This window comes from Watersipora subatra, chromosome 6, assembly GCF_963576615.1.
Source record: "Watersipora subatra chromosome 6, tzWatSuba1.1, whole genome shotgun sequence".
Lineage (NCBI taxonomy): Eukaryota > Metazoa > Bryozoa > Gymnolaemata > Cheilostomatida > Watersiporidae > Watersipora > Watersipora subatra.
The window spans coordinates 34,155,545-34,176,659 of NC_088713.1; the positions used below are offsets into that span (position 1 = coordinate 34,155,545).

Consider the following 21,115-nt stretch of genomic DNA (forward strand, 5'->3'; position numbering starts at 1 on the left):
GTTGGTAAGTGATGATTTTTATGGGGTATGTTTAGGTCTTTGCATATAAGTCGTCAAGCTTATTTTTGTAACATAAATAGTGTGTTGGTATGTTTAACAGATGTTGTAGGGTAGAACACATGTAGGCCATATATAACATAGGAATGGATAAAGTTAAGTAATATAGTCTTCATAAGATGACAAATGTTATAAAATAAACGTAGGTTAGATGATATTTTATTTGAAATGAATGCGATGTGGTCTAGCCATGATAAAGAGTCATTGATGATAAAGCCAAGTAGTTTAGAAGTAGATTGTCTTGTTAGGGTACTGTCGAATATAGAAATTGTCAGAGGGAAATTCAATGGTGGATTTTCTAAGATATAGTGAGATTCCGAAATATTAAGAGGCATTTGATTTGTCACACACCACTGCTGGATAAGTCTTAGGTCTGAATTTATTTTAGATTGGAGGCATGAAGGGTCAGTTTTGGATAGAGAATGAGGTATCATCAGCATAAGCATGAGGTGTGCTGTGGAGTTGCAATTTAAGTCAATCATTTATAAAAATTTGAAACAGTGTGGGTGCAAGGATTGAACCTTGTGGAGGGCCAGTAGCTATAGGGAGAACATCTGAGCAGGTATTTTCTATTTTCACGCATTGGCGCCGTCCATTCAGATATGACTTGATGGTGTCAAGAAATTTACCAGTTATTTCTATGTTTGCTAGTTTTGAAATAAGGAAATTATGATTAACCATGTCAAAACCTTTTTGAAAGTCAAGAAAGATAATGACTAAAGTATTTCTGTTTTTGACCATGTTTGACCAAGTGGAGTAGAGATGATGAATGGTGGTGATGCAAGAGTGGTTTTTCTAAATTATGACTGTAGGCTGTTTATAGTTTTGTTGCTATCTAAGTGTACTTGAAGCGCAGTAAGTATATGTCTTTCATAAAGTTTAGAAAGTATAGGAAGAACAGATATGGGTCTATCATTAGATAAATTATTTCTATCACTACTCTTTTGTAGTAGGGTAACTATAGCAGGTTTCCATAGTTCAGGGAAGGTTGCTTTCTTAATAGCTCTATTAATGATATCTGTGAGCAGGATGATTATGAATAGCAGTGATATGAGAAAAATTCGAATCGAGTTATTGTCAATACCTGTAGCTTTGTCCGAATGAATGTGATGCAGTATGTTTACTACGCCGGTTGTATGTAGTCGGAGAAATAGTTCATGCGAATTCAGTCGATGACTTTTCAATTGTTACAACGTCTGACTAATAACTCAGCAAAACATGTCTGATTTGGTTTTGATAACTAGACAAAAACTTAAAGAATAGAGAAAGCATAATATTTTTATGCTTTATTATTTATCTTGAGGTGTTGACTGATGTTCTAAAAAAAGAATCAAGGAGATTGACCAACCAGAAGCTGAGATATAGCCAGCCAAACACAGGTCTACCAAAAAACATAAGTGTTTTGGTAATCATCAATATATGACGTATGAAATCGACTTGTGCGCCATTGGTCAATTAAGCCAACTAATGCGCTCTCCTTTAACAATCACGGCGTTTTAATTGGTTTAATCTCTGGAAGTATAGAACAATCAAATTGGGCCTAACAATCATTGCTCTGAGAATTCCGAACCAGTCCCTCTGACGTGTAGATTAGTTTTAGAATAAAATAATTACACGCATCTATTATTTCGCAACTTTCTGCTGTCACTTTCTACAAATTATATTAGTTACATCATTTATTCTATACGCAGTTATATTATTATTTTGTATAATATGCATTATGATTATAATATTAATCATAAAAAATAATCATAGATAAGATAATAGATCAATAGAAAAATCAAATCAAAAGTTATCGTTTTCTTTTTTACAGCAAGAGCAGCACGGTCAAGTTATTCTTTTTAAGATTATGGCTGTAGTGAACTTACAGTCTGTTAATAGTGACGATAATCATGAAAATCAACTAAATGCTGCAGTAGATACACAATAGAAAAATGATGAATGAACAAAAATTCACATTCTCATTTCTTATTCTAAACGACTTGCAATCGACTTGCAATCGCGGATGTCGCATATAGACTATACACGCGCCGTTCGTTGAACAGAGGATCTTCGGAGCATATCCGTGGAGATCGAGTTAAAATTTGAAGCACAATAGTTAAAATATGCTCTTCTGTTTTGACAAATCACGGCGAGGGGTTGTGGGCAAATGCCTTTACCACACAATGTTTGCTTGATTTTCTTGAGAAACCAGAGCTAGTCTGTAAATTATTTACTATCGCGAGAAGCTTTTCACATTTCGTAGCCAAAACAATCATTATACGTAACGGCGGTAAGGGTGGACAACTCCGGCACATGAACATTAAGTCGATTTTATACGTCACAGTTTTCGGGATTTTCGAAGGGTTTTCCTCTGATTCTTTATTAGGTAGACCTGTGTTTGGCTGGCTATATCTCAGCTTCTAGTGGGTCAATCTCCTTGATTCTTTTTTTAGAACATCAGTCAACACCTCAAGATAACTAATAAAGCATAATAATATTATGCTTTCTCTATTCTTTAAGCAGAAGTTGGTAACCATCAAGCATACCTGCTGCTGGGCTGCATATAGTCGAAGGAAAGCTAGCGCAGTCAACCTGATGTCTGCATGGGATATTGCTTGTTTCCCCAGAGAGCCTGCTGCAGACTAAACCTGTTGGATCCAACTTGTATCCCTCAACACATACGCATAACCTACTTAGACTATTGCAGACCATATTAGCTCCAGAGCAGCTTCCACTGCAGGCTGGACAGCTGTGACACACCTTGTCTAAAAGTGAGTAAAGATTTTGGGTTAGTAAAAAAATGAGTGTAATATGAAAATGACCGAAAACCAAGATTTGAGGAAAATTGATGGTTCAGTGACAGGCAGTAGACACAGACTATAGATAACTTAGCTACACAGACTATAGATAACTTAGCTAGATATAAAGTTATGGGGTACATATACATACATGTATATATACAGATAAAATGGCATTGGATAAATATAAATAGAAATTATTAAGAATTTAAGAATGTCATATGCTCGTATGATACTCAATAAATAGAATATTTAGTTATCAATATGGTTTCATTTACCAGCATAACAGATGCCTACGAAAACCAGTCACACTATAGAAAAACTTAACTGCAGCCCTACCAAGCTGCTAATGTGCTATTGAAGTATGTCAAGCAGAAGTTGGTCCTTTCAGTCAAACTTTATGTCTTGAATTTCTAAGAAATTAAAAAGATGCATGAGCGGGAGAAACAGAAGTGTGTATATATGAGTGTGAGTGAGAGAAACAGAACTGTGTATATATGATTGTGAGTGAGAGAAACAGAACTGTGTATATATGACTGTGAGTGGGAGAAACAGAACTGTGTATATATGAGTGGGAGTGAGAAAAACAGCACTGTGTATATATGAGTGTGAGTGGGAGAAACAGAACTTTTGTAAATAATTTTATTAATATGAGTGAGAGAAACAAAACTGTGTATATATGAAGAAGGTGTAAAGATCTAACCCAAATCCCAGACACATGTGCCATCAGTTGACCTCATGCCTCCCAGCTGACACTGGCATATGTTAAATACACATTCCTCAATTTTACCACAGTCACGGTTGTTAGCACAAGAAACACCAACATCTGAAACAAATGAGAGATTAAAAGGTTGGAATTTTACAACTCTCCAACTTATGGATTTCCTACATGAAGCAATATACTGTAAATAAGATATTACAATCCATTTGATTCTAGTATATACATAGTTGTTTATAATTGACATCTACTACTACTAGTATATACATAGTTGTTTATATAAGACATCTACTACTACTAGTACATATGTATATACAGTACTTAGTTGTTTATATAAGACACCTACTACTGCTAGTATATACATGGTTGTTTATATAAGACATCTACTACTACTAGTACATATGTATATACATAGTTGTTTATATAAGACATCTACTACTACTAGTATACACATAATTGTTTATATAAGACATCTACTACTACTAGTATATACATAGTTGTTTATATAAGACACTAGCCTGTCTTGCCAAACTGTTATTTTTGCGGAGTTGTTCCCCCGCCGAGCGGGTGAGCAACACAACAGCTTGTCACAAGACGTACTGCACCTGATGCATCAGCTGCACTTATAGGGAGTTGTTATCTTCCGTCTATGCGGCTTGGTTGCGATGTTATGTCGGTCGCTCTTTTGGTAATCATAACGAATTTCGCGCAAAAATTTATGTAGAAAAAATAAGATTACAACGTTTAACCAGCAACCAGTCTCTGCAGTAAACTTAAGTAGAAATTAAGAACTTAGGCAACAACAGCGACTAAACATGTAGTTATTTGTGTACTCAGTCAGTTTTATTTCTATTTTTGTATCAGTCAGTTATATTTGTTCGTATGGATTTTTTGTTTTCAATTTATTTTATTCTTAAATTCTACTACCGTTTACAACAGAAACTGGTCTTTGATTAAACGTTGTAATCTTTTTTTTTACATAAATCTTTGCGCGAAATCCGTTATGACTACCAATGGAGCGACGGACATAACATCGCAGGCAAGCAGCATAGACGGAAGAGAACAACTCCCTTTCAGTGCAGCTGATGCATCAGGTACAGTGTGTCTTGTGACAAGCTGTTGTTGCTCGCCCGCTCGACGGGGGCAAAACTCCGCAAAAACAACAGTTTGTCAAGACAGGCTAATAAGACACCTACTACTACTAGTATATATGTGTACATAGTTGTTTATATAAGACATCTACTACTAGTATATACTTGTTTATGCGACAGTAGAAAAAAAGTTCCATTTGCTTCTCCTATTTTCGACGGTTGATATTTACCTGCTGATGGAAGCGGTCCAGGACACTGGTACTGTTCATGGTTGCATCTGCATCGGCCATTTATGCATTTCTGTGAAAAAGAAACAATTCGTATTATCCCTAACATGATAATGTTTTATTTTTATCAAAGTATGGCTTACATTCATAAAATTCTACTAATAGTAAATCACTACAGAAAAATAACTCTATGTTGCTCAATAAATATTTTTGCTCAGAATGTTTTTTCTTTAGTGAAGGACAATAGTAAACGACATCAGTTTAAACATTTTTAAAGGGTTCACTCTGGTGGTCGTTTATACATAAAAGGCAATACAAACTGCAATGTTTGACCAAGCAAAACATTGCCTGCCTGTATAAAAGCCTTTACCTCATTAACAACTGCCAATCTGGATGAGGCTAAAATAATAAATGTTGTCTCTACTCTTTTTATCAAAGATGTATACATACATGTATATTGGTATATATAGACTATAGTATATATATATACAATATATATATATACAATAGTCTAATAATATATATACAATATATAGTATATATATATAGTAATACTAGAGTATATATACCATGTATATACCATGTATACTATATACATGTATATACTATATATATACTACATATACTATATATATATAATATATACTATATTTATATAGTATATATATATAATATATTTATATACTATATATATATATTGATATACTATATATATATATATATATAATTATATATATATATATATATATGTATGTACATATGTTTCAAATGTGCCGTTATACTTCTATTTTCGGTTTTTTAAGAAGTCGGCATGTGAAATTGCTGAAAACTAGTACTTTTCACGCGGATATTATATATATTATATTATTATTATATGTATTATCTCGAGTAGGAATAGCTTTTACATTCTCTCTCCGTTCAATCAGACAAAGTACCAGTCAAAAACAGTCCGATATTTTATTTTACAATTCTACTAGTATCGAGACTCATCGAGCGGTACCAGTATCAACGTTTTGATGAACAGCTTCTGCTGGAAGAGTAACCTTTTTCATACACACACTTCTATGCTATGCTTCTAAACTCATCTTCATTTCCATGTATCCAGTATGTACGTATATGCATATATACAAAAAAATGTTTCCTCACCCCGGATACCCCGTATGGGTGGTAAATTCTGCTCTAACTCGGGTCTCTTACCAGAGACCTGAGAGTTTGACCACTCGCCTCAAGATCTTAGCTGTTCCCAATAGCGCACTTTTCTGCAACTCGCCTGAGTTGATTGTTGTTGGTATTTGGGCAAGCCACATTTTATACGCCGGTGTTATTGCGCCCAGTGCCCCAATGACTACTGGGATTACAGTTGTTCTTACATTCCAGCATTTTTCAATCTCTTCTCCAAGAGGGAGATATTTCTCTACCTTTTCTTTTTCTTTGCTAGCTATATTGTAGTCATTGGGTACTGCTATATCTATTATAGTAGCTCTCTTGTTCTCCTTGTCTACCACCACTATATCTGGTTGGTTTGCTAGGACATGCTTGTCAGTTCGGGGGGTAGAAGTCCCAGAGGATCTTAGCGCAGTCATTTTCATTGATCTTACCAGGAGCTTCCCACCAGTGTTGTGGTTTATTAAGGCCATACTCATCACATAGACTTCTATGCACAACACCTGCGACATGATTATGCCGCTCAGTGTATGCGGTTCCTGCTAGCTGCTTGCATCCACTGATGATGTGTTAGATGGTCCCAGGTGCATCTTTGCACAGTCTGCATCTAGGATCATCTCTAGTGTGATAGATTTTCGTTTGGAGTTGCCTTGTTGAGAGCACTTGCTCCTGGGCTGCCATGATTAGCGACTCTGTATTGGCCGTTAGGTTTCCTTTGTTCAGCCACATATATGTCTGGTGAAGATCGCCAACCTTAGATATTTGTTGGTGGTAAGCACCATGAAGAGGTTTCGTGTACCAGTCAATTTCCTCATCATCAGGGCGTAGGTCCGTTGTAAGAGCAGCCGATTGAAATTCAGCTAGCAACTTATCTGAAATGGCCATGGAGGCTGCATATGCTTTGATGTTTTGCTCCTCCTCTTTCACTGTCTGCTGTACACTTTTGAGCCCCTACCGCCATCTTTCCTATCAAGGTACAATCTAGTAGTATCAGATTTTGGGTGAAGTGCTCCATGCATGGTCAGCAGTTTACGAGTTGCTATATCTGTTTCTTTGATGGCTTCCTCAGTCCGCTTTATTATGCCTGCTGGATATCTTATTACTGGCAGTGCGTAGATATTTATTGCCATGACTTGGTTCTTGGCATTGAGCTGGCTCTGTAAGACCTGCCGAAGGCGTTTCTTGTATTTGGTAATGACTTTGTGACGTACCTCGGCTTTGTGGTTGATGATGCTTTGCATAATCCCCAAGTACTTGTACCCTTCTTCTATATCTTTGATGGTACCATTTGGCATTCTTAAGCCATCTGTGAGCATAGAATGGCCTTTCTTAAGAATTAGCCTTCCACATTTCTCAATACCGAAGGTCATTCCGATGTCCTTGCTGTATACCTGAGTGAGGTGTATTAGCGAATCAATGTCCCTTTCTTTGTTAGCGTACAGCTTGATGTCATCCATGTAGAAGAGGTGGTTAATCTTGGTGCCACTCTTAAACTGGTACCCATATTGAGTCTCCTCCAGCATATTGCTTAGAGGGTTTAGGCATATGCAGAAAAGCAGCGGTGATAAGGAATCACCTTGATAGATGCCTTGCTTAATTTTTACACTCGCCAGCTTTTTGCCATTAGCCTCCAGTTCCGTCTTCCATTTGGTCATTGACATCTTGATGAATGCCACAAGAGCAGGGTGAACATTGTACATACTGAGGCACTCAAGTATCCAACTATGGGGAATTGAGTCATAGGCCTTTTTGTAGTCAATCCAAGCCATGGCAAGATTGGTTTGCCTTTTCCTGCTGTCTTGACAGACCGTCCGATCCACCAGTAACTGATGTTTGGCTCCTCGGGTGTTGCGCCCAATTCCTTTCTGAGCACTGGTCATATAGTGACTCATGTGCTCTTCCAGTTTGTCTGCAACTATTCCTGAGAGCAGTTTCCAAGTGGTAGTATATATATATACATATATATATATATAAAACCTCAAAAATTGCTAATCTAATACTCATACAATCTTTATTTTTAAGTATCATTCTGTAAATTTAATACCATTATAACACTGTAAAAATCTGTACAGGAACAATTACACGGTAGATCGTATTTATACACTCTCAAATATTAACCTTTCATCTTGGCTCGCACAAAGGGGTATTTTTCTGTTTTTGTATTATTTTTAATCAATAAAGAGTTCATCATATGTATATATATAAAATTGTTTCCTCACCCCGTTAACCCGTATGGGTGATACGTTTCTGCTCCAACTCGGGTCTCCTAGCAGAGACTTGGGAGTTTGAGCACTCGCCTCAAGATCTTAGCTGTTCCCAATAGCGCACTTTTCTGCAACTCACCTGAGTTGATTCCTGTTGGTATCTGGGCAAGCCACATTTTATGCGCCAGTGTTATTGCGCCCAGTGCCCCGATGACTACTGGAATTACAGTTGTTCTTACATCCCAGCATTTTTCAATCTCTTATCCAAAAAGGAGATATTTTTCTACCTTCTCTTTTTTTTGCTGGCTATATTGTAGTCATTGGGCACTGCCGTATCTATTATAGTAGCCTTTTTGTTCTCCTTCTCTACCACCACTATATCTGGTTGGTTTGCTAGGACACGCTTGTCAGTCTGAATGTAGAAGTCCCAGAGGATCTTAGCGCAGTCATTTTCATTGACCTTACAAGGAGCTTCCCACCAGTGTTGTGGTTTATTAAGGCCATACTCATCATATAGACTTCTATACACAACACCTGTGACATGATTATGCCACTCAGTGTATGCGTTTCCTGCTAGCTGCTTGCATCCACTAATGATATGTTGGATGGTCTCAGGTGCATCTTTGCACAGTCTGCATCTAGGATCATCTCTCGTGTCATAGAATTTTGTTTGGAGGTGCCTTGTTGGGAGCACTTGCTCCTACATATATATAGTATATGTGGTTTACACTGTAAAGTGCTCAATAATCGAGTAAATTAGAGCTGTGTATGAAGTTTATTAAAAACTACAGGTTAAAATCATTACTACTATTAGTTTCATGCAATCACGTTGCAATCTTCAGGTAAAATGACTAAAATGTATAATGTACAAGCTATAAAATTACTTTATAAAGCTGAGGGCTCAATACTATTGCATGATATATACATAGTATATACAGCAAATATGTAGTCAAATTATGTTATGTTACATAATTTGACTACATATTTGCTGTAGCTGACTACATATTTGCTGTTTACTATATATATATATATATATATATCATACAATAGTATTGAGCCCTCAGCTTTATAAAGTAATTTTATAGCTTGTACATTATACATTTTAGTCATTTTATCTGAAGATTACAACGCGGTTGCATGAAACTAATAGTAGTAATGATTTTAACCTGTAGTTTCTAATAAACTTCATACTATATATATACATGTATATATATATACATGTATATATATATATATATACATACTAGCTGCATTACCCGCCTACAGGAACAAATTCACATGCAGCATAAGGTTTATTGAGAGTTGTCTTTCATACTGTATAACAACTCCAAATATGCAGTGTACTGGAATTGTTGCTCTGATGTATTATTATGTAATTTGTCTACTGACATTGTTGCCCTGAATATGCCTACAAATATACACATCAATAATGTTGGGGAGAGCAATGGAAAACTGCAATGTTTTTTACAGCTAGATGCGTGTCAAATCTAGTAAATATTCTAGATTCATGTGTCTAGATTCAAGCATCCGTTCATACCCGTCTATATTTGCAGTTGACGATCGCTCACTGCTGCCGCCGAGCCCCCGCCTTGGCTGACCAGTCTATACTCGCTTCGCAGTTAACCATCGCGCTCTTGCACTCGCCTCGCAATCAATTGGCCAGCAGCCGCCTCGCAAACAATCGCCTCGCACTCGCCTCACAATAAATCGCCTCGCAATTAATCGCCGCGCAATCAATCGCCTCACAATAAATTGTCTCACACTCGCCTTGCAATCAATCGCCTCGCAACCAATCGCCTCGCAACCAATCGCCTCGCAATCGATCGCCTAGTACTCAATCGCTTCGCAATAAATCGCCTCGCACTCGCCAACTCATTCATCTGCAAAGCCGCTCCTGGATACTCTCACTGCACTGCGGGCAAAAAAGGTCTCCCGTGCATCCTCGAGTGATGCCACGGCCCTAAACTAACATGGTAACAGATTCATGTACAGCAAAATGTTTATCGAGATTTGTCTTTCATACTGTAAAACAACTCCAAATATGCAGTTTACTGAAATTCTTGCCCTGATCACAATATGCATACACATATGCAGTCATACATGTCAATAATGTTGGAAAGAACAATAGAAATATGCAATGGGTTTTACGGCTAGTCTACAATGCATCAGTCTCAAACCACTCAAATCGGAGTTGCCCTATTTGTGTACAGAAAACTGATAATGAAATTGACATTGCTAGGCAAACTTAAGTTCTTCAAACTGGCAGTGTTAAAAAGTTTTGAATTTTTAAAAAAGTTATACAAAATATTTTGCTATCGCCAACATTTATTGAATGGAGACTTCTGCATGCTTAAAATACTAATGATAGCTCACCAGTTTTTCGTCTATAGCCTGTGTGTTGACATGGTATATACAAACAGTAATGAGGTTGTGTCGATAAAATTTATATGTATAACAGCACAGGCAGTATGATGTCAAGGCAGATACAACATTAGCACCTTACAATAATAAAACATAGCGCCAACATGATAGCCTATGTATGAGATACAATAAGGAAAACGAATGCATGAAAATATATATATACTGAAAAATATGTTAGAAAATGCTGCATGTGGTATAGCAGAACATGAAGAACATATCATGACATAACAATAAAACTATGTTAGTTCAACGCAACACTTGTGAATAGACAAAATTTTTTGTTTTTTATCGGGTGTATGAACAAACAGTTTTTGGCTTGTGCCTACTTATGAGCAGGCGACGTACAGTTGGTCATGGCTAAAGCAAGGTGACAGTAAGTCGATACGAGCTGCTCTCTTTCTTTTCACCATCACCTATCGCAACCCTCGGAGTTCAAGTGCAAGTTCTGTAGTAGTAAGTTACAGTAGGCCTACTCGTAGCTGGAAAAAAATTAGTAACTCAGCTGCTGAAGGAAATGAACATGTTCCACTACCACGAACAGTGGCAAATCCAACGTTATTAAGTAGTTGAGGTGTGGCAATTCATAGACAACACACTACAACATTGAATGAGAAGTACTTACCTTTTTGAAGTAGAAAGTTAGTAAGTAAAATGCAGTAGCAGTACCTGTGCAAGTTTTGTGGTAGCTGTAGTTCTGTGTACTCGTGGCTGGAAAAAAAGTCAAAGTAACTCCGCTGCAGAAGGAAATGAACATGTTTACTGTCACAAACAGTAGCAAATCCAACGTTTTAACCCTTTCACTGAAGTAGACTCATTTATGCATTTTCTATGGTCGACCGCGTAGACGCATTTTTGCAATTTTACCAGCAATTGCTAGTAACTGAATTTTATTATTCGTTGATAACATAACAAACGGTCTTTAGGACTTTTATGGTAGTGACAGTGTTGTCCTAAGATTTCTCTATAAAATTAGCCTAAAGTTTAACTTTAAATCTTTGTTTGAGAATTTCCAACTTAAAAACAAAGATTTTTTGTGCAAGCTTATTAAATGCGTCCGAATTAGAAAACAAATAACTACTTATGTTGATGACATTATAGCCGATTCAGATTTTTGCGATTACACAGATAACTAAAATAGCAATAGCAGCACCGACTCTGATGGTGGTGAAGGTAATGGTTTTGTAAGAATAAGGAACATTGTAGAGGAACGTTTTAGCTTCGTAGCTTCACATCGCTTTATCCATGCACAAAGCACAGATACCATGAATTTCTTGCATAGCAGTGCTTGTTAACTTGTTGGCAAAAAGAAATACATAACCAAAGCAAACGCTCTAGATGGAGTTTAAAATTGAAAAAATATTGTCTACATATGAAGCAATATCGACAAAATGGCTGGCAGTAGGCTGATAGCTAAATTTGTACATGGACGCAAGTGAAAGGGTTATGTATTGAAAGTGTGGCAATTCATAGACAGTACAACATTGAAACAGAAACACTTACCTTTTTGATGTGGAAATTTGGTAGCTGAGAACAGCGTGTTTTTCCAGCATCCGCAAGAAACGAACGTTTACGTGACCTTCCCGGTACACGTTGGCAGTAAATATTGATTGCATGTAAATTACTACTCATTAATTGATTTTATATACTGAGTAGTACATTTGTATAGCTGTATAGACACCTTTGTATAGGCCGTAGAACTCAGGACGGTGCTTTTGAGGACAGAGCATTGCCGTCGGGCACTGTAAAGAGGCGTGGTAACCAATGATTTCGGGTAAGTACCCTAGGGATGAAAGAAAAACAACAGAATCGCCGCACTTTTATATAAGCCACCTGGCTTAAATCGTCAGACAAAAGTAGCGGCTAATAGTCCCAAATTACGATATTTACTACTCATATACTAATTCAGCTGGCTTCGTACAACCGAATGGAAAAAGAAAGACCGCTCTATAATTTATTTACTGTTACTACACATATTAATTCAGTTTGCTTCGTGCGACCAAAATTCGTTCGACGATAAAAGGAAAGACCGCTCTATAAGGTGGATACACAGACACAACGATTGCCGTTTATATAGTAGATATATATATATATATATATATATATCTAATGGATATCTTCTGACTAAAAAGTGCTCAATGCCGTAAAGGCAGTGCATATAGAATAATATAGGACCGGAGAAATGTTTTTTAACACGAAACTATCAGTAGTGTAAATATAATAGTCAAAATTCTTATCTTCTTTTAAATTATTCTATATATATAATATATATATATATATATGCCTTTGTGCAAAGCTCATCACTTTTGAGATTTGAGCACTCTGGTGTCAGCACATCGGCTTTTTTAAAGTCTGTGAAGCAACTTAAGTTTTTTCATGGCAGGAAGTCAACTCTCATTGGCAATGGGATTTGTGTCCCTTGCCTAAGCTCTGAGCTCCACTGATGAGGCTTCAATAGTACTGTCTGTAGCATGAGTATATGCTCCCTTACTTCAGTTTGGTTGAGCACTCTGTGAGAGGTGCAGCACTATTTGCCTTCATGCATAGCTCATCACTTTGTGATTTGAGCACTCTGGTGTCAGCACATTGACTTTCATAAAGTCTGTGAAGCAACTTAGTTGTTTTCACCATAGACTGACCTGACCGTTAGTCTCATGAGTCTAAACTCTCTTTACCTAAGAAAAGTTAACTTGAGCCCAGAGACAGGTCTCATATCACTATGCTGAACATGAAGAGGCTGAATTAAGACAAAAACTACTTTAAAGCTGTTAAAATTATGAGAAGTGATTCTCAACTTTTCATAATCTTACAATTATGAGAAATCATTATTTCATGAATGTACGGTGCATGGAAAGCTATGGAATGTGCTGAAACTTCAAAGCCAATGTGTTCTACTTCTAGTGTCACTCACTCTGAAAATTGTATCGTACAAGATAAATTCATTTTACACATTTATATTATTTATGCAATCTCTTTATATGGTGGCGCTTTTCAAATTATCTTTCTGAAGAATTTCGACCGAGCCATAAAATTGTCGCATCGTGAATCGCTACTTAGCACTGTTGTCTAACCTGATTCGCTGCACAGGCCACGTCAGTTGCGCACTGGTAGATGCAAAAACCATTTTCGCACCTCCAATTTAGAGAACAGAGGAGTTGGGGACCACATCGGGCTGTAGTGATGCCTTCGATGCAAGGAGTAGTAGAAAGAAGGGTCCGAGAGCACATTGTCACACAGACGCCATCATTTATCCCTCCAAGACAGGACTGGCTGCTAGATGCGCAGCCAACATCTGCAATAGTGTGACAGACTACAGTCACCAAATGACACCACAGAACCGTCAAGTGTGTAAACATAAACTCATCTTGATTTGTTGAGGATAGTATGCTGTTTTACATAGAATAGATCTAGTAAAAGTTGTCCAACACAAATATATATATATTTATTAAGTATATTTGTGTCGGATATATTTATTATTTCATATACATATTTTTGACTATATATATACAGTCATGTATGCATAAATAGTATATATACATACATACACATACATAGCCATATGTATAAAAGTGAGCTTCAATGGCTAAAGAAGTGCGAATGGAAAATTCCAACGATTATGAACATTTTCTTACACACAAAAGGATAATGGTTGAAGTAGCAAAAATCTTTTGAAGTATAACAAAGCGGTAGAAAATAAGACAAAAGTGAGCAATATGTGTGTACTCATGAGATATTGACGATTAACTGAGTAACAGGTCTGAACTCACCTGGGTAACAGGCCTGAACTCATCTGAGTAACAGGCCTGAACTCACCTGAGTAACAGGTCTGAACTCATCTGAGTAGCGGGTCTGAACTCATCTAAGTAACAGGACTGAACTCACCTGAATAGCAGGTCTAAACTCACCTGAGTAACAGGTCTGAACTCACCTGAATAGCAGGTTTGTAAGCAGAATCCATTCCTGCATCGTGTGTCTAGAGGACAGACGTCTTCTGAGGTGCCATAAATATCTTCATCTCTCTCAGGGTCTGTGACACATTTTGTGTAGCAAGTGAAGTCATAACAATCCTGAGTTGGTCCACAATCACTCTTGTCTGAGCAGCCTACGTAAAGCAGAGCTAACGTAATGCATGAATAACAAATTACATCTAAACTAACCAATATCTTCTAAATCTGCTGATGATTGGCTTATAATTTTTCTTCCTACATTTTTTAAATTCCTAACTATTAATTTTTGAGGTTCAAATCTTGAAATTTCACAAAACTGGAGCAACAAGAATTACAAAGAAAATTTCTCAGATGCTTCAGTTGATGGTCGACAACAGAGATATAAAATGCAATTTTCAATAAAAAGCGCTGCAGTAACTGGGACCTTACTCTGCTGGAATATATCTGTGTAATCATATAGATGTGAGTGTCTGTCATTTGTGTATCCAGCTATTGCGATAAAATACTAACAAAAAACCTGTTTCACACAGGATTTGAACTCAGAATCATCGGTTTGTCAGACAGGTGAGCTAACCGCTATACCAAGCAGCCACATTGATATACCATGGAATAATCAAGCACACGCTTATTACACATGCATGCCAATGATGACTTGTCAAAATATCCATACTTTATACTTAAATACCAGATGAACAATACATACCCAAAATGCTACAAATATATGTGTATATAACATAAAAGTAATTAAACTTATAGCGCACACGATAATACACCTTCGTTTGAAAGTTATAAACATTTAAAATCATAAACATCTTCATTTAAAAGTTAGAATGGTATATGATTAGAAATAAATTCTCAATGCAAAAACTTATTTATTGCCTGCGCAACATCGGGCATTCAGTAGTTATATATATATATTTATATAGATATAAGCATGTATATATACTAATATATATATACAGTATATATATTAGTATTTATCAGAAATACATATAGCTAATAGCAATCTCACCGCAAATAAAAACGTTCTTACTAGTTACTAGTTAAAAGAAACTTGTGGAAACCTATCCAAACTTAAGAGTTTATTTATTCGACAATATTTTAGATGATTACCATAGTAAGTGCTAATCAAGGTCTACACAAATATATTCAAAGATTTGAGCCTACAAATAACTCTTTGTGGCGTTTTGTCTCTCCATCTTTGTAGTCATCTTCATTCTATTTTGATATAATCTTACTTTTACTAACACTTCGTCTCTAGCCGTGCTTTGTGTGTGAGAACATATCCTTCACTTATTGTGGGGAGATAACCGCTGCACCCTCTTTGTAATGTTGCGTGTCACATAACAGGTGCTTGCATCTGTATATACAGTATATATGACAATATTTCCTCCCCTCTGTTAACTCGAGTGTGTGTTAATGTCTCCTCATCCTCGGGTCTCCTACAAGAGACCCGGGAGGTTGAGCACTTGCCTTAAGATCTTAGCCTTTCCCAATACATACAGCTCTCTCTTCTGCAACTGAATTGTATTGACTGTTACTGGCATTTGGACTGTTGCCATATTTCATGTGTAAGTATAAATCCACCCAATGCTCTATTCACTTCTAGAATTACAGTTGCTCTTATACACTAGCACCTGTCAGCACTTTTCAATCTATGTCACAGTGGGAGATACTTCTCCACTTTCTCCTTTTTCATGTCTAAGTTGTAGTCAGTGGGTACTTCTATGCCTATTATAGTAACACTCCTGTTCTCCTTGTAGCTGTTTCAGAAGATATCATGGTCATTCTCATTGATCTTATTAAGAACTTCCCACTAGTGATGTGGTTGAAGGAATATACTCTTTGCATAGACTTCTGTAAAGCACTAGTGTTATGGTTGAAGGGCTATTCTCGTTTCATAGACTTCTGTAAAGTATATCTGTGATATAATTTTGCTGCACGGCGTATGAATTTTCGGCTAGCTGTTTGCATCCACTGATGTGTTAGATGGTCTCTGGTGTATCTTTGCACTGTCTGCATCTAGGAGCATTTCTAATATGATAGATCCATATTTGAAGCTACTTAGTTGAAAGTACTTGCTCCTGCGATGCCATAATTAGTGACTCTGTTCTTGCAGTTAGATCACCTTTGTTCAACCACCTATATGTCAAGTGAAAGTCGCCAACTTCAAATACTTGTCAGGGGTAAGCACCATGGAATGGTTTTGTGTGCCAGTCAGGTTCCATTGTCACATCAGTCGAGTACGATTCAGCTAATAACTTATCTATGTTGGCCATAGGCTTTCATGTTCTGCACTTTTTCTTTCACTGCCTGCTGTACACTTTTGAGTCTCTTGCCTCCATCTTCTTACTACGATATAACCCAGCAGTATTGGACTCTGGGTGGAGTGCTCCATGCATTGTCTACAGCTCACGAGTCGCTTATGACCATTGTCAACTTGTTATACCTGCTAGATACCTCATTACCTAGTATCTATATACGGTACATATATATACCGTATATAGATACTGTATATATATACACATGTATATAGCAATTTCTTAGTAACTTCTTCCATGTGCATGACATCATGTTGCATCCATGGACTGGTTGCCACATAGTTTATATCTGCATGAGGAGCGCCTGTCATCACTGAACTTGTGGCCAAAAGACTCCAAACTGAAAGACTTTACATCAACATCTTTTGGAGCACAATGCACACAGCCAATCAGTTCTAACTAAATGACACCTGCGAAAACCGACGAGTCTTGTCTTGCATGCACAAAACCGCACATTTGCACTTAGCCCTTTGCTTTGCTCTTTTTATGAAATGCCTTTTCTCATTTGTAATTCTCTCTTGCCTTCGCTGATATCTCTCAATGTGAGCCCTTTCTGTTGATCCTCTGAGCCTTTAATCTCCCTCCTCACCAGAAACAGAGAAATATTAATGATCGTCTTTTCACGTTCTTTTGGCTTTCTTTAAGGCGGCCAAATATATGAAGATTAGTTAGAGCTAACTATAAATAATTCATTTCAACACTATCTATTATTACTTATTAAATAAAGTTGAAGTTTCATGGCAGTTTTAAAGGTAAAAACAAAGCAGAGGCTTCAAATGTTGATGAAAATATAGAAGTATAAGTCTGAAACATACTCTTCAGATCGGAAACACAACCAGTTGAGCTAAGTCGAGCTCCGTCTCGGCATTCACACACCTGCCTCTCGGTGTCACAGACAGCCAGATTGTCTAATTTGGTACAATCAGCAGCGGCGGTGCAAGAGGTTAACTCCAAGCATTCACCAGTGCTCTGCTTAACACACTCGCACTGTGACAGGCCGTTGCAGTACTCCCCAGAACCTACATAATGTATAACTGACTGAGCGCTGAGATATACATAAGTGACCTTTTAAGGAAACTTATTTTTCACAAATCATGTTATCATATGGTGATGGTCTAATGACATAATACGAGAGTGACATGGCATGGTGTGAAAGACAAAGAATGGTATGGTATATACTGTATATAGCGTGGTATATACAAGGCATGGCATATACATGGCATGGTATATACATGGCATGGTATATACATGGTATGGTATATACATGGTATGGTATACACACGGTATATACATAGCATGGTATATACAAAGCATGGTATATACATGATATGGTATACACATGGTATATACATGGCATGGTATATACAAGGCACGGTATATACATGACATGGTGTAATATGTACATGGCATGGTGTAATATGTACATGGCATGGTATATACATGGCATGGTATATACATGGCATGGTATATACATCGCATAGTATATACAAGGCATGGTATATACATGGCACGGTATATACATGGCATGATATATACAAGGCACGGTATATACATGGCATGGTATATACATGGCATGGTATATACATGGCATAGTATATACAAGGCATGGTATATACATGGCATGGTATATACATGGCATGGTATACTCATCGCATAGTATATACAACACATGGTATATACATGGCTTGGTATATACATGGCATGGTATATACATGGCATATACATGACATAGAATATAAATAGCATGGTATATACATGGCATGGTATATTCATGGCATAGTATATACTAGAAATTCCCCTGTCATACTGCCCACGACCTGCTAATGGAATAAGTGATAATGGAAAAAAGAAATGGCAGTGCTGGTTGTTGAAAAAGTAGTTGTCAGCAAGAATTAGCAGAGTATAGTGCAAATGAAAGTTGTTCGAGATGATATAAAATAAATTTGAGGGAGCACGACTTCAAAAAGGAGCAAATAACAACTTTAATAAATATAGATAGGTTAAATAATTTCAGCGTTCTGTTAAAGGTCATGCAGTCTAGTCTCCTCTCTTTTACGTTGTAAGATTTGGTCATTGATAGCTAATCGAGTGATGCGCTCCCTAGCAAAGTTGTTAACAAGTAAGTCATTAATGTTTCGAACTCGAGTGAGAGCAACAAACGATATTCCAGCGGCCATTTCGTGGTGTCCTATATCAATGACAGCCTTAGCCATGGTAAGACCTTGACTCTTGTCGATTATCAAACCCCATGCTAGATCAAGAGGAATGCCTGTACGGCTAAGAGTGGCATGGCCAGCAGTCCAAGTACGCTCGATAGGTATAACTGAAAAACTGTTGGGGTGTTCGGGAAGAAATGTTGGACCAGTATAATCTGGAAATATGCAGACAATGAAAGCAGGTAATGCCGGTGGGCCTTGATTTGCACAGTATATGATACGCAAGACAGTACCAATTGAACCATTGACTAATCCCTTCTCAACCCAAAGATTTGCTCTAAGCATAACTCGCGAACCGCCTGATAGAAATTCAGTTGAAGACTGCATGCAAGAATAGAAGATGCCAAGTGAGCATTGCGGCCAGCGTGTTTTGATTTAATCTACTTTACACCTAATCAACTACTTTCTCAAACCTATGTTTTACAACAATAAAATAAATATTAATTAAAGCTGTAGGCCTAACCTACTGTAATGTATGTAATTTAATTACAACAATAAGGAAATATGTTTATTATAATTCTGAAATGCAAAATTAGAAGTAAAATGGCAAGCTACTGTGTACTATACACAGTTTGAAAGTTGGTTGTGTTGAATGTAGAATGGTTTTGATAGCGATCTTTAAGAGAAAGCAAGTATGAGCGTTCACGCGTCTGGTAGTTTTCTGCAAACTGGAGCAAAATAAAAAAATGTTCTCGTCATAAAGGGGCATTGTAGTTTGGCCCTAGCTTGTACATAAGTTGTAAAGAATTTCGGCTAACGTTTTAAATAATTTAATAAAACCTTCGGTAATTGGACAAAAAATATAGGCTGATAAACTGTGTACCACAATTTCGTTCCTGTAAATCGGCCTACGCCCCAAACGGTCTATGTTTATTACAGAAACCTTCGGATAAATTCGTTAATTACTCTTATAATTACATCTAACAAAAATATTAGAAACCTTAGCAAGTAAACAATGCCATAGACTGGTGAAATGAGCACATTTTTCTCTCGTGAAATGCGCACTGCTAAATAGTTTTACTATCTGTCGCAGGGCTTTATTGGCGTATCGTAGGCCAGTCTTAACTATTATTAAACCAAGCTTTTCAAGCGTTTTGTGGCGATTTTTGGCTGAATTAATCTGTCTATTTATGTATAATCCGATCAGATGGGTAAGTTTTAAGATACTGTCGACACTTTTCAAAGACCTGGTAATATATTTAAACAGGTTTGTATGTGTTTTGTATCGTTATTTTACTTTAACAACTCTACAAAACCATGGTTAAATTTGCTGATGAGATTTCGGTACAAGGTTTTGCAACGTTGTTGATGATTAATTTTCGTGAGTTGTGTGCACATGCATTTATCATAAAAACTCTCAAACATTCACTCCGCTCGTTTGGTCGTGGGACAAGGCATGGTATATACGTGGCATGATAGATACATGGCATTGTATACACATGGCATATACATGGTCTGGTATACACATGACATAGTATACACATGGTATATGCATAGCATGGTATATACATGGCATGGTATACACATGACATGGTATATACATGGCATGGTATATACATGGCATAATATATACAAGGCATGGCATATACATGGCATAGTATAACAAGGCATGGTATATACATGGCATGGTATATACATGACATGGTATATACATGACATGGTATATACATGGCATGGTATATACATGGTATGGTATATACATGGCATGGTATATACATGGTATAAACATGACGTGGTATATACATGGTATGGTATATACATGGCATGGTATATACATGGTATGGTATATACATGGCATAATATATACAAGACATGGCATATACATGGCATAGTATAACAAGGCATGGTATATACATGGCATGGTATATACATGGCATGGTATATACATGTACATGGTATGGTATATACATGGAATGGTATATACATGGCATGGTATATACATGGTATGGTATATACATGACATAGTATAACA

At 36.9% G+C, this 21,115-nt stretch overlaps 1 protein-coding gene across 1 annotated transcript in view; it reads right to left on the minus strand.

The window, feature by feature from the left end:
- Positions 1 to 19,428, minus strand: part of LOC137398210 (uncharacterized) — a 47,011-nt gene extending 27,583 nt beyond the window's left edge. The window contains exons 1-7 of the mRNA XM_068084317.1: positions 18,984 to 19,428; positions 17,743 to 17,946; positions 14,588 to 14,761; positions 13,731 to 13,951; positions 4,877 to 4,946; positions 3,541 to 3,663; positions 2,586 to 2,804 (exon numbers count right to left, since the gene is read on the minus strand). Coding sequence (XP_067940418.1) covers positions 2,586 to 2,804; positions 3,541 to 3,663; positions 4,877 to 4,946; positions 13,731 to 13,951; positions 14,588 to 14,761; positions 17,743 to 17,946; positions 18,984 to 19,428 — 1,456 coding nt within the window. The remainder of the gene's footprint in view (positions 1 to 2,585; positions 2,805 to 3,540; positions 3,664 to 4,876; positions 4,947 to 13,730; positions 13,952 to 14,587; positions 14,762 to 17,742; positions 17,947 to 18,983) is intronic.
- Between the last annotated feature and the right edge of the window lie 1,687 nt (positions 19,429 to 21,115).